Below are 22,018 nucleotides of genomic sequence, written 5' to 3' on the forward strand. Positions count from 1 at the left end.
CCACTGGGGCCTGTCACTGATCAGTGAGTTACAGGGACAGTTTCAGCTTAATGTTATGAAGCTCAATAATAAAGGAAATTGGGTACTTGGGGACCCAAAGCGATAGAAGAAAGTTCTCCCTTGATACTCATGAGCTCGTAGACCACCTTTCAGAGGATTCCTATCTAGGGAACATGTTTGTTGGGGGAGAGTGACAGCAAAATGGGGCATGGTCTGGTTCCAAATCTTGGGAGAATCATCAGAATTACCACTGTTGCTTCTTTAAAAAATATAGACTCCAGGGGCGCCTGGGTGGCTCAGTCGGTTAGGCATTTGACTCTTGATTCCAGCTCAGGTCATGATCCCAGGGTTGTGGGATGCATGCTGAGCGTGGAGCCTGCTTAAGATTCTCCTTCTCTCTCTCTCCCCCCACCCCAACCCCTGTCTCCCATTCACAGTCTTTTAAAAGAACTTAATCTTCAGGGTAGCTTGTGAAGTAGCCATCAAGTGCACCATTCTACACACTGGGAGTTTGGGGCCAAACTCCTGGCTAAGTACAAAGGCTTGAAATGGGATAAAATACTGCAGCTAGAGGAGGTGTAGGCCAAACTAAGGGTGAGTCTGGAAGAAATGCTGAGGATCACAGAAGATGTTCTTCACCTTGAACCCTATAGCCCTGAAGAGGTCTACAGGTGTCTGGGAATTAGCCTGCAGGAGCTTTGAACCCAAATTCTAAGCCCGAACACTCAAGACGTGCTCATCTTCAAACTCCACCAGCGGGCAAAGCACGTGTACAGCAAGGCTGCACGGGTGCTCCAGCTTAAGATTCGTGAAGAAGCACCTGACAACATGGTCCAGTTCCTGGCGGTTAATGAACTGGAGCCACGTGAGCTGCCGGGACATGTCCGAGTGCAGTTGCCCTGAGCTGGACCAGCTGGTGGACATCTGTTCGAAGTTTGGGGCTCAAGGGTCACGACTCACTGGAGCACTCTCTCTCGAAGCTCTCTCTTTGAAGCTCACTGGGAAGAACGTTCTAGATTAACAAAGACTACACATGACAACAAAATACAATAATCAAATCTTGACTGAGACATGGATATTCAAAACAAAAGTGTAAGACTTTTGGGGAAAACCTAGGTGAATGTTAAGACACTGTTCATTAGATGATACTGAATTCTTGATAATTTCCTTACAGATATGATAACGGTATTCTGGAAATATAGGGGGAAAGTCTTTATTCTTAGGTAATACCGGCCAAAGTATTTAAGAATAAAGTGTAATGTCTACAACTTCTTTTTTTAACCAATTACTTTTATTTTTTTTAATGTTTGTTTTTTTTTTTTTTTTTGAGAGAGCAAGAGACAGAGAGCAAGCAGGGGAGGGGGCAGAGAAAGGGGGAGACACAGAATCCGGAGCAGGCTCCAGGCTCCAAGCTGTCAGCACAGAGCCTGACCCGGGGCTCGAACTCACCAACTGTGAGATCATCACCTAAGCCAAAGTTGGGACACTTAACTGACTGAGCCACCCAGGTGCCCACCCCCCCCCCCTCCAAGAACTACTTTTAAATGGTTCGAGAAAAAGAGAAAGCAAATGGGACAAAATATCAAGGGAGAGAGCATTCTGTACTCTCCCCTCAACTTGTAAGGACATTATTCAAAATAAAGTTGGGGGGAAAATCTCACATTCTGACGAGTCAAACATGAGGCCTACTGGACAAGACGGCCTGTTTCATCTGGCCTGAGAGCCGGGAGCCTGACGTCTGAAGCTGACTGCACCCTTCGTGGCTTACAGAGCTAGCGGTAAGTTCTTTGTCGGACACGGTCACGACAGACTCGAGTCTTGCAGTGTGGCATGAGGCCACAGTGACCCCTAGAGGCACTCTGCACTCGGGGGCTGACCAGCCCCTAGGCCATGACGGCACGTTCAGGAACACTAAGAGAAGTCCATTCACCACATCCCCACTGCACACCCCAAATTACACAGGCTCCACGCCGAGGTCCAGTTCCTGCACTTGGTCTTCTCCAGTGACCTGTGGGTTGGTCCCTGGAGGTGAGGCTGGACCTGAGAGGTGGGGCGTGGAGGCAGGCAGGAGCAGGAGTCCCGGGCCAGATGCGAGGCCCCCTTGACCACTTCCAGCAGAATGAACTGAAGGATCAAGGGGGAAGGCGGAGTGTGCCCAGGACAGGTAAGGGCACACAGGGGGAGGCTGTGCAGGAGTGAGCGGGGACAGCTTCAGGGACAGGCTGCTGATGTAAGTGACACTTACATGCTCCCAGGGATGAGACAGAGAGCACAGGTGACGGCAGCGCTCAGTCACTCCAAGAGTGGGGCTGCTCCGGGCTGAGCCCAGCCCTGCAGGCGTGCTCCCTCAAGATCACACCGTCTCTCCTCTGTGTGCTTCAGAGGCCTGACGGAGGGGCAGAGGTTTGCAGTTGTTTGAAGGTCAAGGTACAAGGCAGAAATGCTAGCCCGCAGTAAGGAGCTGGCACACCCATCCTACCTCTGCCGCATACAACACTGGTCAAATATTCTCGATCCGGAGACCAAAGAGCCTGGAGTCTCAAATAAAGATGTCCCTGGGGGTGGGGACATTAGGGAGTGCTCCTCACCTACAGATGGGGTTGCTGGCAGCAGAGCCCGTGCAGATGGCTATTCTTCCACAGCAGCCTTCCCCTTGGCCAGGGTACTCCCCTGAGCATCAGCGGACAGAAGGCGGAGGCCCAGACCCAGCCTGAGAACTCAGCAGACCCCAAGGAGGGACCAAGAGGATGGTTACTTGCTAAGGTGGGTAATATGAGCTTATTTGGTCAGAGGGGACAGACCTGGTGCTGGGAGTGGCTTACGGATCTCCTGCAGCTGCGTCCAAATAATCAGCAGGCCTACCAGGGGAGTCCCACCTTCTCTGCCCCGCATGCCTCCTACCTCTGTGAGTTGGAAAGGTGAAGCCTGGACAAAACGCTTAAGCTCCCTAATAAGCTCCCTAAGCCTTAATTTCCTCGTGTGTAAAATGAGGACAGTGGGATTCACCTCGGAGAGTTGCTGAAAGATAACACGTGTAAAGCATCGATCTGATCCAGGGGAAAATTCTAAGCTCTATCTAGTACTCACATTTCAGTTTGTTTTGGAGGGACTCTTAATGGACGTGTTCAGACAATTCAAGCCTCCCTCCTATAGACCAACACAACTTCTCCATGTTAAAATGAAGACTGGGAGACTGCATTTTTCGTTATAAGCATTTCTACTTTTCACAATGACCAGGTAGCACTTTTCATACTAAAAACCTAAGGCACCTAAATTTACTGATCTAAAAATCAAGATTATCCACCGTCTAGGCGGAGGGTTAGGAGGGAGAAGAGCACGGGAAGGAAGTCCAAGGCTGAAGGAAATTCAGGCTAGAACAAGAGCACAGTGCCAGACGTGGGGGAAGAAGATGGGAGCTCACCTCCAGAGATGCATGCTAAGCGCCCGGGACTTCTCCCACAGAGCCGCCCCCTCATGCCGAGAGAAACACCACACCGGGAGGCCCCACCATCACCTCTCCAGTGAGGAGAGAAAGTAACAGATTTTGTGGTCACGGTGACATTTTGGCTCTTCATCCCTGAGAAGAGAGGACTGGCATAAGCTAATGGCGAACAGTGTGATAAAACACACTGGATTCGTCAGGCTACTGTGTTCTGACCCTCCCAACTTCTTTGTTTTTTGCCCAAATAAAGGAGCAGAACAAGGTCAATCACCACCATCTTACCTTTAGCTTAAAGCCTTGCGTTTCTGTTAGAGACAAACACACCGAACACCACAAAAACCGTTCTCGTAATACCACACGGAACCGCACTGATAGGACACATTTAGACGCTCCTGTGCCCTATTTTAAGGTATTTTGTGGCCTATACTTATGGTAGTCCCTGAAAGGATTCCATGTAAACCCAAATCTAGAGATCTGGCTCAGAAAAACAGCCGTCGTTTCCCCTAGAGATAATCAGAATGGTCTCTGAGCCTTTGGCCCAAAGCACCCCGTCGTCTGCTGCCCAGGTAGACAAGCAGGCACAAGGGGAGCAAATCATGAGCTGGCGACTCTGTGGGCACAGACCCTCGTTAGGTCGCTTAATCTGTGGAACAAACTGCTCACCTGGAAAGCAAAGAACGTATCAGTTTGGCACCATTTGGTCACTAAGAGAACTGCATCCCTGGAGGCAAGTAGGGGCTCTGATAAGACTCCAAAAAAGCAATGCCCCCTAACTTTCAAATATCTGTGATTATTTCTTCCCAAAGAGCTAAGGAGGGTTTAAGTCGGAGGACATTCAAGATTTGGTTCGATGGCAGACAAGCAATCTCTTAGCAAGCAGGCCCAGGATCACCAATCCCCATGTGTGTATATATGTATTTCTGAGTCAAAAGCCTCTGTGTGAGGATTATTTGAACCTACCTCACGCTGTGAGGTTTCTTCTCTGCCCCACATGCCTCCTACCTCTGTGAGTTACTTCTTTGGAAAGGTGAAGCCTGGACAAAACACTTAAGCTCCCTAAGCCTTAATTTCCTCGTGTGTAAAATGAGGGCAGTGGGATTTACCTCGGAGAGTCGCTGAAAGATAATACATGTAAAGCATTGAGCTTAGTACACAGAACATACTAAGCGCACAGAAAATGTAGCCGAGGGCTTCTGTGTGACACCCGTGGAGGACCAGCAGGTCTGTGAGAAGAAACAAATCTATGCCACTATAACACACGTGGACAGGACAGCGCACAGAGGACGTCTAAAAGCCACCTCAAAGAGCAACTCGGGTCCTAGAGAAAGAAAACACACAACACTGGACTTGAAGACAGCTGAGCAGATACATCACACGCAGTGCGTGACCTGGAGGCACAAAGACAAAATGCGTTCACGTGCTGACGTCCAGAGGGACACAAAAACAATGTCATCTTGTGGTCAGAGTCCTGTGAACTGACACAAGATCGGCACACAACCTGCAGACCTCACGGTTTCCTTAATTAGTTCCCACGTCAAATAAAATACTGATCTCTCATCTTTTGGATCTTTTATCTCTGGAGAGAAATTTAGTCTTACGTTTAGGAGTTCGTAATTTCTTTAAAGCCAAGCCACGAAAAATACATCAGCCTGGAGAAGACACACCTGCTTCGTCAGAGATGCTCTCGCACGTCTTCCGAGATGGCAACTAAGATGGCTTTGTCTCTCCAGTCAGGGGTCCTGACTGCTCCTTGGCTTGGAGTTCTTCTAGTTTCTTCTTGTAGCGGTTCATGAAGTAATCATCTGGTTCAACCCCTGCGTTCTTCAAATTTTCCATGACCTTTTCCAGTCTGGATACTGATCGGGCTCCCTCCATCTTTCTCGTGCTCAGGTACAGGGTGAACTCCTGGAAATCCAGGAGTTTGCAGGTGTCCACAGAGCAGATATTCCTGATGCCAACAGTTCTATCCAAATGAGGAAAAAACACCAGTCCGGATAACTTCTCCAGGTCCTGAAGACTCACTTGGAATTCACTTAGCTGGCGTTGGAAGCCAATGGCTTCATTGGGCACCACGAAGGCCCCTAGTGCCAGTGGTTCAGCGGACGCTGGGCTTCTGCGAGCCAGGATCACCTTATAAAGGTGCGAGGGGACCGCCACATTATCCTCACCGATCACCTAAACACAAAGCAGTCGTGTGAGCCATGCTAACTCGTGCTGGCAGTTCCCAAATTTTTCCTGAAAAGATTTTTAATGCATCTCTGAAAAGGCATTTGTAAGCTACCTTACCCACGGATTTAAATTCAACTGCCAAAGGTAAGAATAAACCAAAATTGAGATTCGCAGAGAAGATGAGCACCTAACAGGTCGATTCTGATCACATTCTTTAAAATAATGTCATCCCAAAGAGTAGAGGTCACATCCTCTGCTCTGTTTGTAGGACAAAGGGCAAAGGAATGTCATGAGTGAGTCCTGGGTTTTTAACGGGCAAGAAAAGCTGTCATTTTTCTCTTCATCACATAATCAGAACTTCTGCTGCTCTCTAAACATCCAAAGGTCAAAACCCGGCTTGGCAACTCCCGGCTCTAGAAATAAAAATATGGCTTTGGTTTATCAAATTCACTAGGGAACTCAACAAATAGCCCTCAGAAAAGCAGCCAGACGCACCACGTCGGTATTACTATCTCCAGTTACGCCTTGACTGTGGCTCATTTTTTAAATTCAATTAAGTAAATGTGAATGCCGTTAGCTCAGAGTTTTGCACACTCTTGGGCCTATTATCAAACACAGAACTTCAGAATGTCATCAAACCAAGCACTATAGAAAGGTATCCATACAACAGAAGAGCCAGAGCCAGGGTCAGGCCTGCAAACAACTTGGTTGCCTATGCAGGTTTGCTCTAATAATGAAATAACATTATTATGGAGCCTTTTCAAATTTCCTTCCAACTGGCTTAAAAGCCATATCCGTTTTCTGAAAAAGGAAAGCTGAACATCCATTTCCTTAATGGCCTCCAATAAAATGATACGATCCAACTACAATATGCAAGTGTACTACTGGCCCTCCCAGGTCCTTCCTTTGTACAAGTAGGCATTTTGCTCCTGATCAAAGCTGCTTGCTACAGGAGCCCCTGCTGGGAGCCCAGCTAAGGCAGAGGGATGAGAGCTACAAGGATTCTTTTCTGGTTTCCTCTAGCTTCTACCTCCATGGCACACAGCCTGAAAATGCCATGGCTATCTGCTGTCTGGCACGCACAGAGGTTCCACTGCCAAGACCAACGGCAGGGCTACAGGGAAGCCCCATCTACAGGATCGCTTTCTGCAACTACTGTCTCTGGAGTTACTGAAAGTGGCTGATCGGGGTTCACCTTAAAGTTTATGAAAGCACACAATCTATAGGCGCAAAACCCTACACCCCTCCAACATATCATTTATGAAGCTGAGGAAATGAACGTACTCTTCAAGGCAAAAACCATACTGAAGGTGAACTCTATAGAGATCCACAATGAGCCTACACATCACCAACAGATGTCAACTCAACAGAGCAACTCAGAGGCGCTATGGCTGCCGCTGCTGGAAACACAGAAAGGGGCAAGCTTTACAATGAATGCAGCTGGTGTCTGTTTTCAAGAAGCTTCCCATCTAGAGGAAGAGTCAACCCCACTGCTTTCACCAGAGGCAAAATGTGGTCAGATGCCAATACGGAGCACAAACAGCACTAAGGGAGTGGCGGCTAGGGAAGCCAGGGACCGGAACTGAGGGCACAGCTGCAGCTGAGCCATAGTTCACAAGGGCAGAAGTTTAAATGGGCTTCAAGTGTTAGCTGGGGAGCCAACAGTGAAGCAAACCCTTGATGCCACCTGGTGGACATTCTCCACCACTGCAGCACAGCCTCAGACCAACTATGAGGCGCCTTCGAGCCCATTGGCTTGATGGTATTCTCTCTCCATGGACTCTTTGTCTACAAACAAATAGCAAATTTCCAGAATGATTAAATGGTCATGCCCATCTAGTGCCAACCAGGGCTTCTAATCAGAGTCTTTAAATTCCAGCCAAAAGTAAAGAAGTTTGACGTTTTAAGATTTATAAAAATAAACCATTTCTATTAGGTTTTCAAAAACACACAATAGCCAGAGGACCTCCAATACTACTATCAAGAATCCTCATGGACACAAAAATTCCTACTAAGAACCACATCATGTGATTATTTCACCCATGACCTTCTCACAATATGTCAACAAGGAGGGGCAAAATACTACCCCTAGAAATAAAGAGAAAAATGAAAACTTAGTCACTATCTTCTCTGATTTAGTCTGCTTTGTTCTTAGGAAGTAAACACCTGTAACCTGTTTAAAATAGGAACCAGCAACATTTGGAAATTCTGAAAATCCACTCTTTCTTCCTTGAATTTAAGACTTTTAAAAAAATCATTAAAATATTTTAGAGCTATCATCTTTGTAGACAACTCAACCTACACAATAAAATTATCCCAATTCTGGGAAAACTGGAAGTCTTTCACAAAATGTTTGTAGAAACTGCTAGGGACCGAAACCCCAGGGACTTGGTCAAGTCCTGGTTTTGCCACTAGGCTGCAAGTCATGTCCACTGGTACCTTCTTTCCCCCTTCATAAAATAAGTAGTAACTATCTTCATGCTGCCCATCTCACAGAATGGTTATGAAGATACAAAGATATGTTACTTAAAAAAAAAAAGTTTCAAAATCTGCAAGACCTATGTAAAAAGTAATTTTTTAGTGGAGGTCATTCAAAAGATCAGATGTAATTTCATTTGGTACAAAAAACAGTTCTGCTGAGGGACTGTGGGGAAATATGGGATCAAGCATGATTAGATCAGTTAAAGGTGAACAATAGGGTTTCAGAAGGAAGCAGGATGGACACAAATGAGACCCTCGACAAAAGGCTCGGGGCTTAACATGACCTAAGTCTTCAGTAACAGTAAATCAGCACAAATCCTTGTCGTAGAAGATTTAGGTGTAAAAATACTCTACAAAGGAAACCCTCACTGCTGTTAAACCAAAGAGCGTAGAACTCTTGTCAAGACTGTAGCAAAACTGGAAATCAATTGGGTGTGACTAGGAAACAAAATATAGACAACAGCCATAAAGCTGGCACTCACTCACGACCTAAAGTTAGTTTTTGTACCTGCTGGCCTGAGGTGTCCTTCCGTCCAAGAGACAGAAACGACAATTTGCTCTCGCTGCCCCAGCTCCACACACACAGAACTGGAGTGCCAGAAGAGACAGGCAACACACAATACTCGGGCTAAGGCTGCCATTTGTCAGGTCACAAACATACACCTACTGGGCCTTAAATAAAATTAAGCAGCAGCATGAAGAAAACACAGGTACCTGCTAGAATCAGTATATATAAGATATCTGGTTACATTCCCTGGTAAGACAAAAAAAGAAAATCTAAAAGTAAATCTGTTAGACCCATCAAGAGACCAAGCCCTTAAAAAATCAAGACAATTGGGGTGCCCGGGTGGTCAGTCAGTTGAAGGTCTGACTCTTGATCTTGGCCCAAGTCATGATCCCAGGTTCGTGGGATGGAGTCCTGCGATGGGCTGCACACTAAGTGTGAAGCCTGCTTGAGATTCTCCCTCTCACTCTCTCTTTCTCTCCCCCCGCGCCCCCACTCTGCCCCTCTTCCCTGCTCACACTCTCTAAAATAAAATAAAATAAAATAAAATAAAATAAAATAAAATAAAATAAAATAAAAATAAAATTAAAAAGTCAAGCCAATCAAGTGAAAGAAAGAAACCATGTCAGTGTGATAAACAGGGACTCCACACCTTTGAGGACAGACGAAGAAGGAAAGGAGGGAGTCAGAACATGTGGCAAAATCAACAGGCAGACAGCCAACCCTTGTGTTAGTGTTAAGCCCGTGCAGGAGCTCGGGCAGCAGCACAAAGCCCGGGAGACAGTGCTGTGCAGGCTGGGCACCTGCTCCGGGTAAGGATGGGGAACCGCCAAGTCTCAGTCCAACCAGCACCACCTTCCCACTGTCCCTTCTACTTGGGAGATTTAGGGTGGGAGGAAGGAGATACTTCACCAGTAAAATAATTTATTTTTGAATTAAAACAGATACGGACATGAATAAAAGCTCTGCCTAAAGATCAAACAGGAAATTCAAAAGAAAAAAAAAAAAATTACTCCCTGATCACTTCAGGTGATGCCTCAAGATTCCTGAAAGCATGTTTCCCCTTTCCTCCCCCTCTAGGAATCGGTTTGGAATGAGTCTGGAAAGTAATGCTGTAGAATGAAAACGCGGACTGTTGAGTACTTCTAACATTACCACCACCACCACCGAGGTGACAAATTTGAAGCTCACTTTCTTGTCAGGTCAACTATAATGTTCAGGCCAGAATCTTCAGGTATGTTTCACTTGTCTGGAATCAATCTCTTCTTGAAACAGGCACGTCAGAGAAAGCACATGGATGACCTCAGCTATAATAAAGGGGGTGATTCTGATTAGAGCTGTCAGATGACTCACTTCTGATAAAATCACTGCGACTAATCCTCCCTTGGGCCCACATTCACTCAAGTCCTATGACGCTCTGATCTTCTCCTGCATATTCTAACAGACATTTCCGCCTGGCTAGCAGGGATCCTCCCCTTGGCCCATTTTCTGTTATTTTTGCATGCTAGCAGATATCACTTGCAACTGCTCTCCATTTTCACCATCTTTTACCTCCTGGCCTTAAGCTGCTGTGCAGGAAGAGCACAGCAGTCCCTTGACTGTAGACTTTTGAGAGCTTCAAAGAACAATGCTATGAACGACTGGCAGTTCTCATACACGTAGGCAGACCCATGTTTGGATCTCCCCTTTGACAACTACTAGCTATGTGACTTGGACTTGACCCCTTAAAACCTCAATTTCCTTGCCTATAAAAAAAGACAACCACTACTTCCTTGTAAGAACTGCTTATGAGGACTGAATGAGATAGAAGGTCTAAAACTGCTTATATACTGTGTGGTAGGTCCGGCCCTCAATTAATACCAGTTCATTTGCTTCACTTCCTGTACAGTATACACATACATGCCTCATTGCCTAGAAAGAAAACTAAATAAACACCATTTTTATTAGCTATATGCTCCTAAAATAAGGTTCAGAACATAGTTGTAAACAAGCAATATTAAACGGCTGGGTCTGAGAAAACAAAACACTTTCCAGGCATTCTGAACTGCCATACATAATTGCAAGATATTCCCTTGAAAACAGGAGTTCACAACTCAAATATTTACCCTGAGGAGAACAAACCAGTCTCTAAGGCTGGGCAGTGCTGCACCCCCTTTCTCAGCATCACTAAACGACGTGGTTTTATCCACAACTATTTTCTTATGAATAGCTAGAGAACAGCCCGAATGTTTTTTAGCTGGGCATTTAAGGCTTCAAACACCTGGCTCCAACCTTTCCTGTTATTTTTGTCTCCTTCCCTATCTGAGCGCTTTATCCCAACTGTCTGCAGAACTTACTGTTTTCCAGCACATATCCTACCTTCTCCTATCTCTTCCCCTTGCTGGCTTTGCCTTCCATGTCTCCTTTCTTTAACCAAATTCTCCCAAGTTTACATGTGTGTATATATGTATATGCACACGTATAAAATTTTGGCCCAACTAAATTCTTGAAATGGCAAGCTGAAACATTTTTTCCTAAATAATTTACTAAAGGATCATATTTTGCTTTCATGATAATAGATACACTACAGGCTTCTAACTTTAAAATTCCACCTGAAGTCGTTTGATCTGAAAAAATAATGCCATGTGTAACAAAAGCTGTATTACTACAGACAAAATGTTAGTGAAAATACAAATATAAAAAAGTAAATCACTTCGATATGAATCTTAAGAAAATGAAAACCTATACCCCTCCCCAGGGATATAGATTCCTATCAACATTCAACTGCACATACACATACATAATACACAGAGTTAAGTGCTTTATTTATAAGCAGGGTGTATAAATCTCCACAAAAAAAAAATACAAAGGAGCAATGAGGATGGAGAAAGAAGGTCTTCCGAACAGTGAGCCACTAAAGGCATTAGAATTTGTATACTATGTTCTTCGGGGCTCTCTCCACCCACTTTAAGCTAAAAATAAATGTGGTGAACACACATGACAAGCCAACAGCAGACGAGCACTCAAGAATCAACTTGCCACCCAGATCCTGGTTTCTAAATACCAATCCCCATTAAAAGGAACCAGGGCCGTGGAGAGAAGGCTGATCCCAGAGTCTGGCCAAGATGAGCCTTGGAATATCACATTATTCCAGAAAGTAGAAGCACTAAAAATACAACGAGGATGTGTCAAAGCACACGGGAGACAGTCTAAAGGGGCTCCCACTGGCCAAATCAAAGACAATTTGAGCATCAAAATGAATACACAGCAGATCGATTAAAACTCACTGAATAAGTAAGAACCCATCAATTCACACTGATAATAAATAAGAAGGAAAAGCTCTTCCTTACAGCAGAACATCAGCTAATAAAAGTAGAAGGAAGAAGAATTAGAAAATCACTACTTGGCAACAATTACAGCATTAATTGATTTAGGCCAGAATCTTCAATGGATCGAAGACTGGCAGGTGACAGTTTGAAGAGGAAAAGAATACTTAACACGGCCTCAAAGGACTTCCACAGACAGCTGATTAGATTCAAAGGAGCAATGCTAACTCAGCAGTGAAGGAATCTCGAGAGAACCCCCTTATCAAGTGATCTAAGGTAAGATCAGCAATAACAGGACAACCCGACAGCACACGCATCCTGCGATGATGCACCGGGGTGCACACAAGCTCACCTCTGAGGTGTTCCGCCAGAAACAGAACTGAATTTAATCAGAGGAAACGAGAGATAAACTCAATTTGAAGAACATACTACAAAACAACTGGCCTATATTCGTCAACGTCAACATCGTTAAAGACAAAAAGGCTGAGGAACGAACTGTTTGAGATTAAAGAAGACTAAAGAGACACGACAGCTAAATGCAATGCACGATCCTAGACTTCATTCCCTATCAGGGAAAAAAGGCCGCGTGACGCACATTATTGAGGCAACCGGCAAGATGTGAACATGGGCTGTGCTGTGGATACTATTCTTAGATGCCAAATTTCATGAATTTGATCACTGTACTGTGGTATGTGAAAGAACGGAGTACTTAGGGGGAAAGGGACAAGATATCTGCAATGACCTCTCCAATGGCTGAGAAAATCCTAAGAATAGGTGCATGCATACACAGAGAAGAGGGTGCAAACACTGCAGAGAGCTAACAAGTCCAGGTGAAACAGGTAGCGGAGTTCTCTGTTCTTGCAACTTTTCTACAAATTTGAAATTACTTCAAAATAAAATGTTACAAAATACCAACGTGCTCTGCCAAAGGCTGTGCAAAAAACTAATGAATAAGGATTAAAGGCGGTTTCCAGTTCAAAATGGCAACCTGGGCTGAAGCCTTTGCTCCTCTCTCCCCCAATTAAAAAAATATACATATATCGGGGCATATATATATGCCACCGGGGGCTCAGTCAGTTAAGCGTCCGACTCTTGATTTCAGCTCAGGTCATGATCTCACAGTTCATGGGATGGAGCCCCACGTCCAGCTCCATGCAGACACTGCAGAGCCTGCTTGGGATTCTCTGTCCCTCTCTCTCTCTCTCTCTCTCTCTCTCTCTCTGCCCCTTCCCTGCACTCACTCACACTCTCTCAAAATAAATAAACATTAAAGAAAAAAAATCTAAACCAGCTTATGTCACTATCCTGATCAAATAGCGTCGTCGCACCTCCCTGAATTCGATCCGGACCTCTCCCCGTTGCCTCCCTCTAACTGCCCTCCTCTTCAGTGCTCACTCTGCTCTAGCCACGTTGGCATTCTTGCAGCCCCCCCGAATACGCCAAGCTAATCTCACCCTCATGTCTCTGCACTTGCTGGAAAACTCCCCATAGGTTACTCTCTTACTTCACTTAGGTTTCTGCCCAATCTCATTTCCCCTTAGCAGCCAATCCTTTCCTTTCCAACTCCGTGTTTTCTTTTGCCATATGGCACTTTGTTTACTGTGTATGTCCTCTCCACTATAAGTTTGTTTACAGCTGTTATCAGAAATACCTAGAATAGTGCCAGGTATACTGTAGGAGCTTAATAAATATTTGCTGAATAAAGGGAAGGAAAGAAGGGCGGGTGGGAGAGAAGGGTCAGAAGGCAGGAAACAAGCAGTTCGTATTAGAACAGAAGTCAGAGGGCTCCAAGAATGATGTCTTCAAGAAGAAACTGATTAACCTTTTTAAAAAATAGCATGATGGTAAGGCTAAATGGTCTGAAATAGAAAGGAAAAGCACCGTATTCCATTCTTTAAATGGAATAAATTTATTTGTTTTTACATTTATTTATTTTTGAGAGTGAGACAGAGCATGAGCAGGCGAGGGGCAGAGAGCGAGGGAGACACAGAATCTGAATAAGGCTCCATCCGGGCTCCGAGCTGTCAGCACAGAGCCTGACACGGGGCTCGAACCCACGAACCCACGAACCGTGAGATCGTGACCTGAGCTGAAGTCAGACGCTTAACCGACTGAGCCACCCAGGTGCTTCATTTAAATGGAATAAATTTAAATGGTAGCAATTATAATACCCTGCCATCTTTATACCCCACTTCTCAGATTTTTGTTGTTTATGGAAAACCTCTCTCAAGTGGCACAACTTAATAATACAGGATTATATCTACTTCTCCACAGATCCAAACATTCTACTTAAACATTCAGAGTACTATATATGCTGTTTTTATACTTTCAACGGAGTCAGGATTCTAAAACTCAGAGACCAACGAGGGTGAGACAGGAAATATAAATGGATGAAATGGACCAGGTGAGGACTACGGTGAATGGAAAAAGATGTGTTCCATTGAGAGAGAAAGCTGCTACTACATATGCCCTACGGGAATATGTGCCAAGTGTTTGAGTCATCTGATTTTTTTTAAGAGAAGCTAATATCTGGATTTTTAAAAAAAATTTTTTTAAAGTTTATTTATTTTTGAGAGAGGGAGGGAGTGAGAGAGTGCACATGAGCAGGGGAAGAGCAGAGAGAGAGGAGAGAGAATCCCAGGCAGGCTCTGAGCTGTCAAGCATGGAGCCCAACGTGGGGCTCAAACTCACGAACCGTGAGATCATGACCTGAGCCGAAATCAAGAGTCAGATGTTTAACCAACTAAGCCACCCAGGTGCCCCTAATACCTGGATTTTTTTGTGAAACCTCCCAATTATGAAAAATTAGCAACTAATTCAAAAACAACACACTGTGTTAACCAAATCAAATAATCTACACGCCAGATGTGCCACAGAAGGCCTCTGTCTGAATCTCTGCTATAGGCGAAGCTCAGACCAAATTATAGCAGCAAACGCAAAAATAAATGCCATAAACCTTGACAATACATATGTAATAGATTAAGAAGTAAAGATTTAAGTATATTACATAGAGTTTATGGTGCAAAGTTTACCGACAGAAGAACTAAAAATATCATGAATGACATAACGGGACAGTGTGTGAAGTGAACCAAAGAAAATTCATGCATTTCATAGTGAAAGCATCAACAGAGACCATTTAAATTGGGCAAATCAAAATTAAGAAACACAGTTTAGCACCCATTATTCTCAGACAGGTAGATAAACAGCAGAAGAACTAGGAAACTGGACAGTGGGGCTGGGACGGGAAACTGTCCCTCTCATACCTCTTATACTATCTGATTTTCATTACTGTGCACATAGAGTTCCATAACAATAAATTTTTAAAGTATGGATTTAAGGCTCATTAAAAGATTGTTTGGCAACTATGGCTTCAACATGAGGGGGGAGAAAAAGCATCAAGATTAAACTATGTTTAATATAAGCATCTAACTTCACAACTTCTAACATAACACATAATTTATGAAAAATAGATTCAAAAGTTGTTTGGTTTTTTGGGGTTTTTTTTTTCTTTTTTTGAGGTAGAGTGAACGAGCATGCCTGTGAGCAGGGAAGGGGGCACAGTGGGAGAGAGTGCAGAGTCCAACACAGGGCTTGACCCCACAACCCTGGGATCATGACTTGAGGCCGAAATCAAGAGTCAGATGCTCAACCAACCGAGCCACCCAGGCACCCGTCGAAAGCTTTAAAATTAACAGAAAGGCATCTGCTCTCTAAGGTTCTGTGGATGAGAAAAAGGAAAAAAAAAAAAAAAAGAAAGAAATTCTGCCTTACTAAAAACTTCCTTACTAATTCCAGGACCATGCCCCATGCTTTGATACACATCAAATTAACACACATGTCAAAATAATAACCTTGTATAATTCAGTCCAAGTGTACTGTATCTTTCAGATATTATTTGAAGTTCTTGATATGACTATGGGCATTTCCTGATTTCAGTACAAATGAAGTTTACTTTTCTGTTCTTTTGGTATTATTGATTTCTGATGGTTTTAGGGATGAGAAAAGTCATGATTTCTGGACTCCAGACGGACTGGCACCAACAGAACCGGAGGCAGAGAACGTCACTGGAGGACTCTGCCACATCGCAGGTGTCCAGAGCTTCAGCAAAATCTGATTAAAAGTTATTAAGAAAGTTGTTGACTCAAAGAAATGGAGAGAGAGGGCTCACAGGATGTGAAATCCAGGGAAGAAGGGAGAAAGCAATCAAAAGTGTAGTTTGAGGCATGTCATTTACAATTCTGTATACATCCTCCTCCCACATCACAGGCACTTGAAGGCTTGCTAGATTAAACATTTGCCAGTGAGCATGCATAGATCCTATAAATTAATACGGATATGGAAAACTAACAGGACAGGTCCAGAAGCCCAGAACTTGAAAAAAAGACCTAAGACCAATAGGGCTTTAATACAAAAACAAGAAAACAAGACTATTACTCAAAGTATACCCTTCAGGAAGCTGACTGTGACTGCTCTCACACATTTCATCACCATGACACTAATTTGGGTGAAGACAGATGACAGGTCTCTTTTGAAACTCTCTTTAAGGCCTGGATAGCAGTCACTATTTAGGAGAAGCAAGGTAAGTCTTTTTAGTGGTTAGTTTTATATATTCCAGTGTAATGAAGAATTCTGGTCTAGAAAAGATATATTAAAATATATGTACATATACATGTTTCATCCTAACTTCAAATTTAGAATTTGCAAGATTAGCACAAAGAACACCTGTGTGTCCTTCACAGCTTCATCAACTGTTAACATTTTGCCCACTTTGCTTTATTACGTTTTTCCCCTCTGTATTTCTCTTTTCCCTAAACCCTTTGAAAATAAATCACAGAACCATCCTTCAGGATGCATTTCCTAAGAGCAAAGACATTCACTTACATAATCACAGTACAACTATCAAAATCAGAAAATTAAACACTGACAAAATACAATTATCTAATCTACAGGCCTCAAACGTTGCCAACTGTCTCAATAACGTCCTTTTTAGTATCATCTGTTTTCTGATCTAGGATCTGATCTGAAATCACACAATGCATTCTGTTTTCATGACCGGTGAAGCTCCATTAATCTGTAATATTTAGTTGCTCAAGCTTTGTCTTTTACAACGCTAACATTTTTGAAGAGTACAAGACAGCTGTTCCACAGAATGACCCTCAAAGGAGTTTGCCTGATATTTCTGCACAGTGAGACTCAATGCTATGCTTTTTGGCCGAAATATCACAGAAGTAACATTGCATTCTTCTCAGTGCATCACACCAGGAAATACAGCTTATCAGTAATCCCATTGACAATATTAACCTTGATCACTCGGTTAAATTTCTCCACTGTACAGTTACCACTTCTTGCTTTGTTATTAATAAGTAATTTGTGGAGAGGTTCTTTTAACTATATAAACTTCCTACTTCCCTTCCCATAAAACTTTCACTCACTAGTTTTAGCATCTACTGATGATTCTTGTCTGCATCACTTATTACCATGATGGTGGCAAAATGATTTTTCAAACTCATTCTTATAAATTTATTAATTGACATTCTACAGTCAGAAGTTTTTCCTTACACTCATGTATTTACTTATTTATTAGAAGTAAAAACTCTCCTCCAATTCAATAGATGTACAGGCCATTATACTGTGATATCAAAGAGCCCCAGACACAGTAAGGTGGAAGGCCTGCAAGCGGATTTCTATGTCCTTTTGACGTGTCCTTACCATATAAGCACTTCTTGCTTTCTGGCACAAGATGTTCCATTTTGTACTTTCCCTGTACCAGGCCTGGAATCAGCCACCTTTCCACATGCCAAGTTCTCCCGGTAGAAGATGGTTTTTTATTTTTTATTTAAGGATTATTTTAGGCTAGCTTTTTTTTTTTCAGTTTATTAATTTATTTAGAAGAGAGAGACCACGTGCAAGCAGGGAAGGTGCAGAGAGAGAGAGAGGGAAGGAGAGAATCCCAAACGGGCTCTGAGCTGATAACTGATTACTGATAGCTGACATCATGGAGCCTGACACAGGGCTCAAACCCATGAACCATGAGATGGTGACCTGAACCAAAATCAAGAGATGCTTAACTGACTGAGCCACCCAAGTGCCCCATTAAGTTTTTATTTTGAGAGAGAGAGAGAAAGCAAGCACGGGTTGGGAAGAGGGGGAGAGAGGGGGAGAGAGAGGGAGAGAGAGAATTCCAAGCAGGCTCTGTACTGTCAGTGTGGAGCTAGACATGGAGCTTGTTCTCATGAACCATGAGGTCACGATCTGAGCCAAAATCAAGAGTTGGACACTTAACCCACGGAGCCCACCCAGGTGCCCTGAAGATGGTTCTTTAGAAACAAGATCTGGTCTCAAGGTATGCTCACTGCTGATAACATATCACTGCTTTTAGGCCCGTTCAGCAAAAAGAGCTGGCAGATATTTTTATAAGCTATATTTTTAAAAATTATACCCAATTTAAGGAAAAAAATATACTTTCAGCAAAAAATATACTACAGCATTTGGCCAACCCGTATTTAAAAAATATCCAGCCAAAAAAAACCTAAAAAAAAAAAAACAAAACCCAACTGTTAGTAAATGCTATTACTGGGTTAATTTTCCTTTCATACTTTGCATAAATTCTTCTACTACACAGTAAGCTAGTCATATAAATCTTCCAATTTTATGAAAACAAAGCACACATAAAACTAACTTCATCACTTAAGGTTTGAAAGTCAAAGTTAGGAGAACCTCTTTTCCAACGGCAAGAGTAAAGAGGATTTAACAAAGCTCAAGAATAATTAATATTTTAGGGGCGCCTGGGTGGCTCAGTCGGTTAAGCGTCCGACTTCAGCTCAGGTCACGATCTCGCGGTCCGTGAGTTCGAGCCCCGTGTCGGGCTCTGGGCTGATGGCTCAGAGCCTGGAGCCTGCTTCCGATTCTGTGTCTCCCTCTCGCTCCGCCCCTCCCCCATTCATGCTCTGTCTCTGTCTCAAAAATAAATAAACATTAAAAAAAAATTAAAAAAAAAAAAGAATAATTAATATTTTAAAAATAAGAGAACACAGGGAGCCCATTTTTTTCTTCTACCAAAAGAAAAAACACTAAAATCAAATTAGCAAACTGATCGGAGGAGAGATTAACCTGTTTAACATACGAACTCCTGTGCCAGTCCTTCCCTCCCATAAGAACTGCTGGAATAACTCTGAGGGCGTGAGCACCTAGGTGAACACTCTGGATACTTATACATCACTACGCGGCTGATCCAGACAGGCAGATAATAAGCAAGTGCGACAGGACATGCCCTAAAGTTACTTTTGTTATCCTAAACCTGTTTCTCAGCTCATTCAATTCTATCACAGACTTTCTAACCAAACCAGCATTTACTAAATATCTGCTTTCTTCCTAGAGCTGAGCTAGGTGTTCCCTCCCAACACATCTCTTGGACCTACAGGGGAGTCCTTCAATCCCTCTTTGCTCACTCTATCACCTCTTCCTCTCCAGCCCACCCGGTTCCCTGCCCTGGACGCGTCTCACAGTGTGTCACTGTAGGAATTCAGCTACCCTCTGGCCGCAATCCCCACACCGCTTACTCCCATACCACACGCAGGCCCTCGCACCACTTATTCTGCTCTTACGGGTTAACCTCTCTTTCCGTCAGTCCGTAGATTTCTTAAGTATCTTGCATGTAAAAAAACTTCACCCTTTTTAAAAACTCTAGCATCTACAAGAAAAGCCATTCCTCCCACTTACTCTGCTCACCGCCCCCTAAATATCGTTTGAACTTTTTCCTCTCCTCACCAAAAAATGAGTTCAGGGTTACTCTTTCCCATATTCCTCTATCGTCCTCCCTCCAGCTGCTTGGGTGGCGCCGTGTCTGTTCTCATATGGACGGACCACTGCAGTAATGCCCCATTCGCCTCGCCTCCGACTTCTCTTTCAAACAGCCCTTCCTCCCTACTTTCTACATAGTGCTGCGAGAATACTCTTTAGAAAACCCAAAACAAACCAAATGTCTCCCACACTTAAAACAAACCTAGGACTTCTCACTATCCAAATACTAAAATCTAAGCCTTCATGGAATACAAAGCCCTCTGCTTACTATCTGGCCCCTGTCTTACCCGTACTTGTAGAAATCATCCCCTCTGAGCCACCCACACCTGTGTTGAGCCCTAAGCTGCAATCTTTATTAATGATACCAGAATTGCAGACCTCTGCTGTTAATCCCAAACGTCCCGTGCTTGCACTGCTCCGTCTTTTGAACTCCCAGGCTCCCTTCCTGACTCAGTTTATTCTTTTTCTCTCCCATCTTAAAAAATTTTAATTCCAGTATAGTTAAGATACAGCGTTATATTAGTTTCAGGTGTACGATACAGGGATTCACTGACTCAGTTTACTCTTACTCATCTGTCAAGATCTAGCTCACAAACCACTTCCTCTGTTAAGTCTTCCCAACCCACACAAATAGAGTTGGTCAGTCCTCTTGTGATGGCGCTTCACCATGTATTGATCTCCGCTGCAGCATATCACACTCTAATGTGATTAACTTATAACACGTCTGTCTCCCTTTCTAAACTGTGGGCTCCCTGAAGTCAGTGGTTACTTTTCAATCCATCATTATATCCCCGATGCCTATGATTCCAACAGGTGTTCAATAAAGGAAATTAGAAAGTAGAATACAGAATGAAATTATAATCTCATACAAATAACATAAGCCTGAATGTTAAAACATGACCCTACCTGGTAACTAACTGTTTTCTTTCCATCACTTCCAGTCTGAGGTAAAGTCAACGGACCAGATACGATCCAAACATCTTCAAACCTCTCCGTCAGTTCTCGACAGTACATTTCCATTCTGAAAAACAAAGCAAAAAAAAAAAGGTGTGATACTCTCACAGACATAAATACAGGAGAGAAGCAAACCATTATCAAATCCCTAGGAAAGACATCAGGAAAACTCAATTTCACAGATGAATGTGAACAAGACAATATTGCACAAAACATCATACGCATATAAGCAATAATTGTCCCAGTTCTTCACTGCACAAAACTTAAAAATTAAACACATTCTTACAACTATCTACATTTTCCTGTCTGTGCACGGAGTATATATTTTAGAACTGAAATTGTCTTCTCCCTTATCTTTCTGTGTTGTAATTCTCAATCATTTTTCAAGAGTTATCTATCATTTCATCAAGTTGATACACCTTATTTATTTAACCATTCCTCCTGTGGGGCAAATGGGTTCATCCTAACATTTCTTACATAACGCAACATTCCTTAGGATAAACTTCAAGGGCCAGAATTACTTTACTGAATACATATTTTAATAACACTTGATTATATGCAGCAGCAGCATTTTTAATGGTATTGTACCAATTTACTCTACATACTCCAAAATACGACCCTGCAGTTCCACAACAATCCTTACCACTGGGATTTATCATTTAAAAATGGCTGCTAATTTACTCGATAAAAATGGCGAGTTTAATATGCATTCTTACACTGCAGTTGGCAGACATTTATGAGAAATTACAATGTATGTCATCGTCCCTCAGCTTCCATATCTAAAAAATAAAATCAACGGTATTGTACCTCACAGCATATATGCTTAATCATCAGGAAAATTTTCCTCCCAAAAATATATCCCTTGGGAAAGGAAAATGTTAAATGCTTCCACAGGTATGCAACCAGCCAAAACAAAAAGGAAACTATAAGACAAATATCCCAGGTCTTCAACAAATAATTGGTAAGGATTAAAAAAAAAAAAAAAGGATTAGAAAGCAAACCTACCCAAACCAATCAACCAGAAAAAAAAAAATTAAAGACAGAGAAACTTGAACACTAATTGTAAAATTGGTAATAAGGAATTACTGCTAAATTTTTAGGGGTAATAATAGTGCTTTGCTTCTATTTTTAAAAAAATCCTTATCTTCTAGGGGCCCCTGAGTGTCTCAGTTGGTTAAGCATCCAACTCTTGATTTCGGCTCAGATCATGATCTCACAGTTCATGAGTTTGAGCCCCACATCAGGCTCCTCACTAACAGCATGGAGCTCACTTGGGACTCTCTCGCTCTCCCTTTCTCTCTAAATAAATAAAAAAACTTATTTTAAAAACCCTTATCTCTGGGGCGCCTGGGTGGCGCAGTC

The 22,018-nt window shown here is 43.1% G+C and overlaps 1 protein-coding gene across 2 annotated transcripts in view; it reads right to left on the minus strand.

The window, feature by feature from the left end:
• Window positions 1–462: 462 nt before the first annotated feature.
• Window positions 463–22,018, minus strand: part of EXOG (exo/endonuclease G) — a 30,234-nt gene continuing 8,678 nt past the window's right edge. Inside the window, exons 5-7 of one of the 2 annotated variants that reach the window (XR_007457414.1) lie at window positions 20,609–20,723; window positions 5,041–5,617; window positions 463–3,577 (exon numbers count right to left, since the gene is read on the minus strand). Coding sequence is in view for 1 of the 2 variants with exons in the window: in XM_049628991.1 (XP_049484948.1) it covers window positions 5,150–5,617; window positions 20,609–20,723 (583 nt within the window). In the remaining variant the exon portion in view is untranslated. Of the gene's footprint in view, window positions 5,618–20,608; window positions 20,724–22,018 lie in introns of both variants that reach the window. The other variant, XM_049628991.1, reaches the window with a different exon arrangement.

This window comes from Panthera uncia, chromosome C2, assembly GCF_023721935.1.
Source record: "Panthera uncia isolate 11264 chromosome C2, Puncia_PCG_1.0, whole genome shotgun sequence".
In the NCBI taxonomy this organism is placed as follows: domain Eukaryota; kingdom Metazoa; phylum Chordata; class Mammalia; order Carnivora; family Felidae; genus Panthera; species Panthera uncia.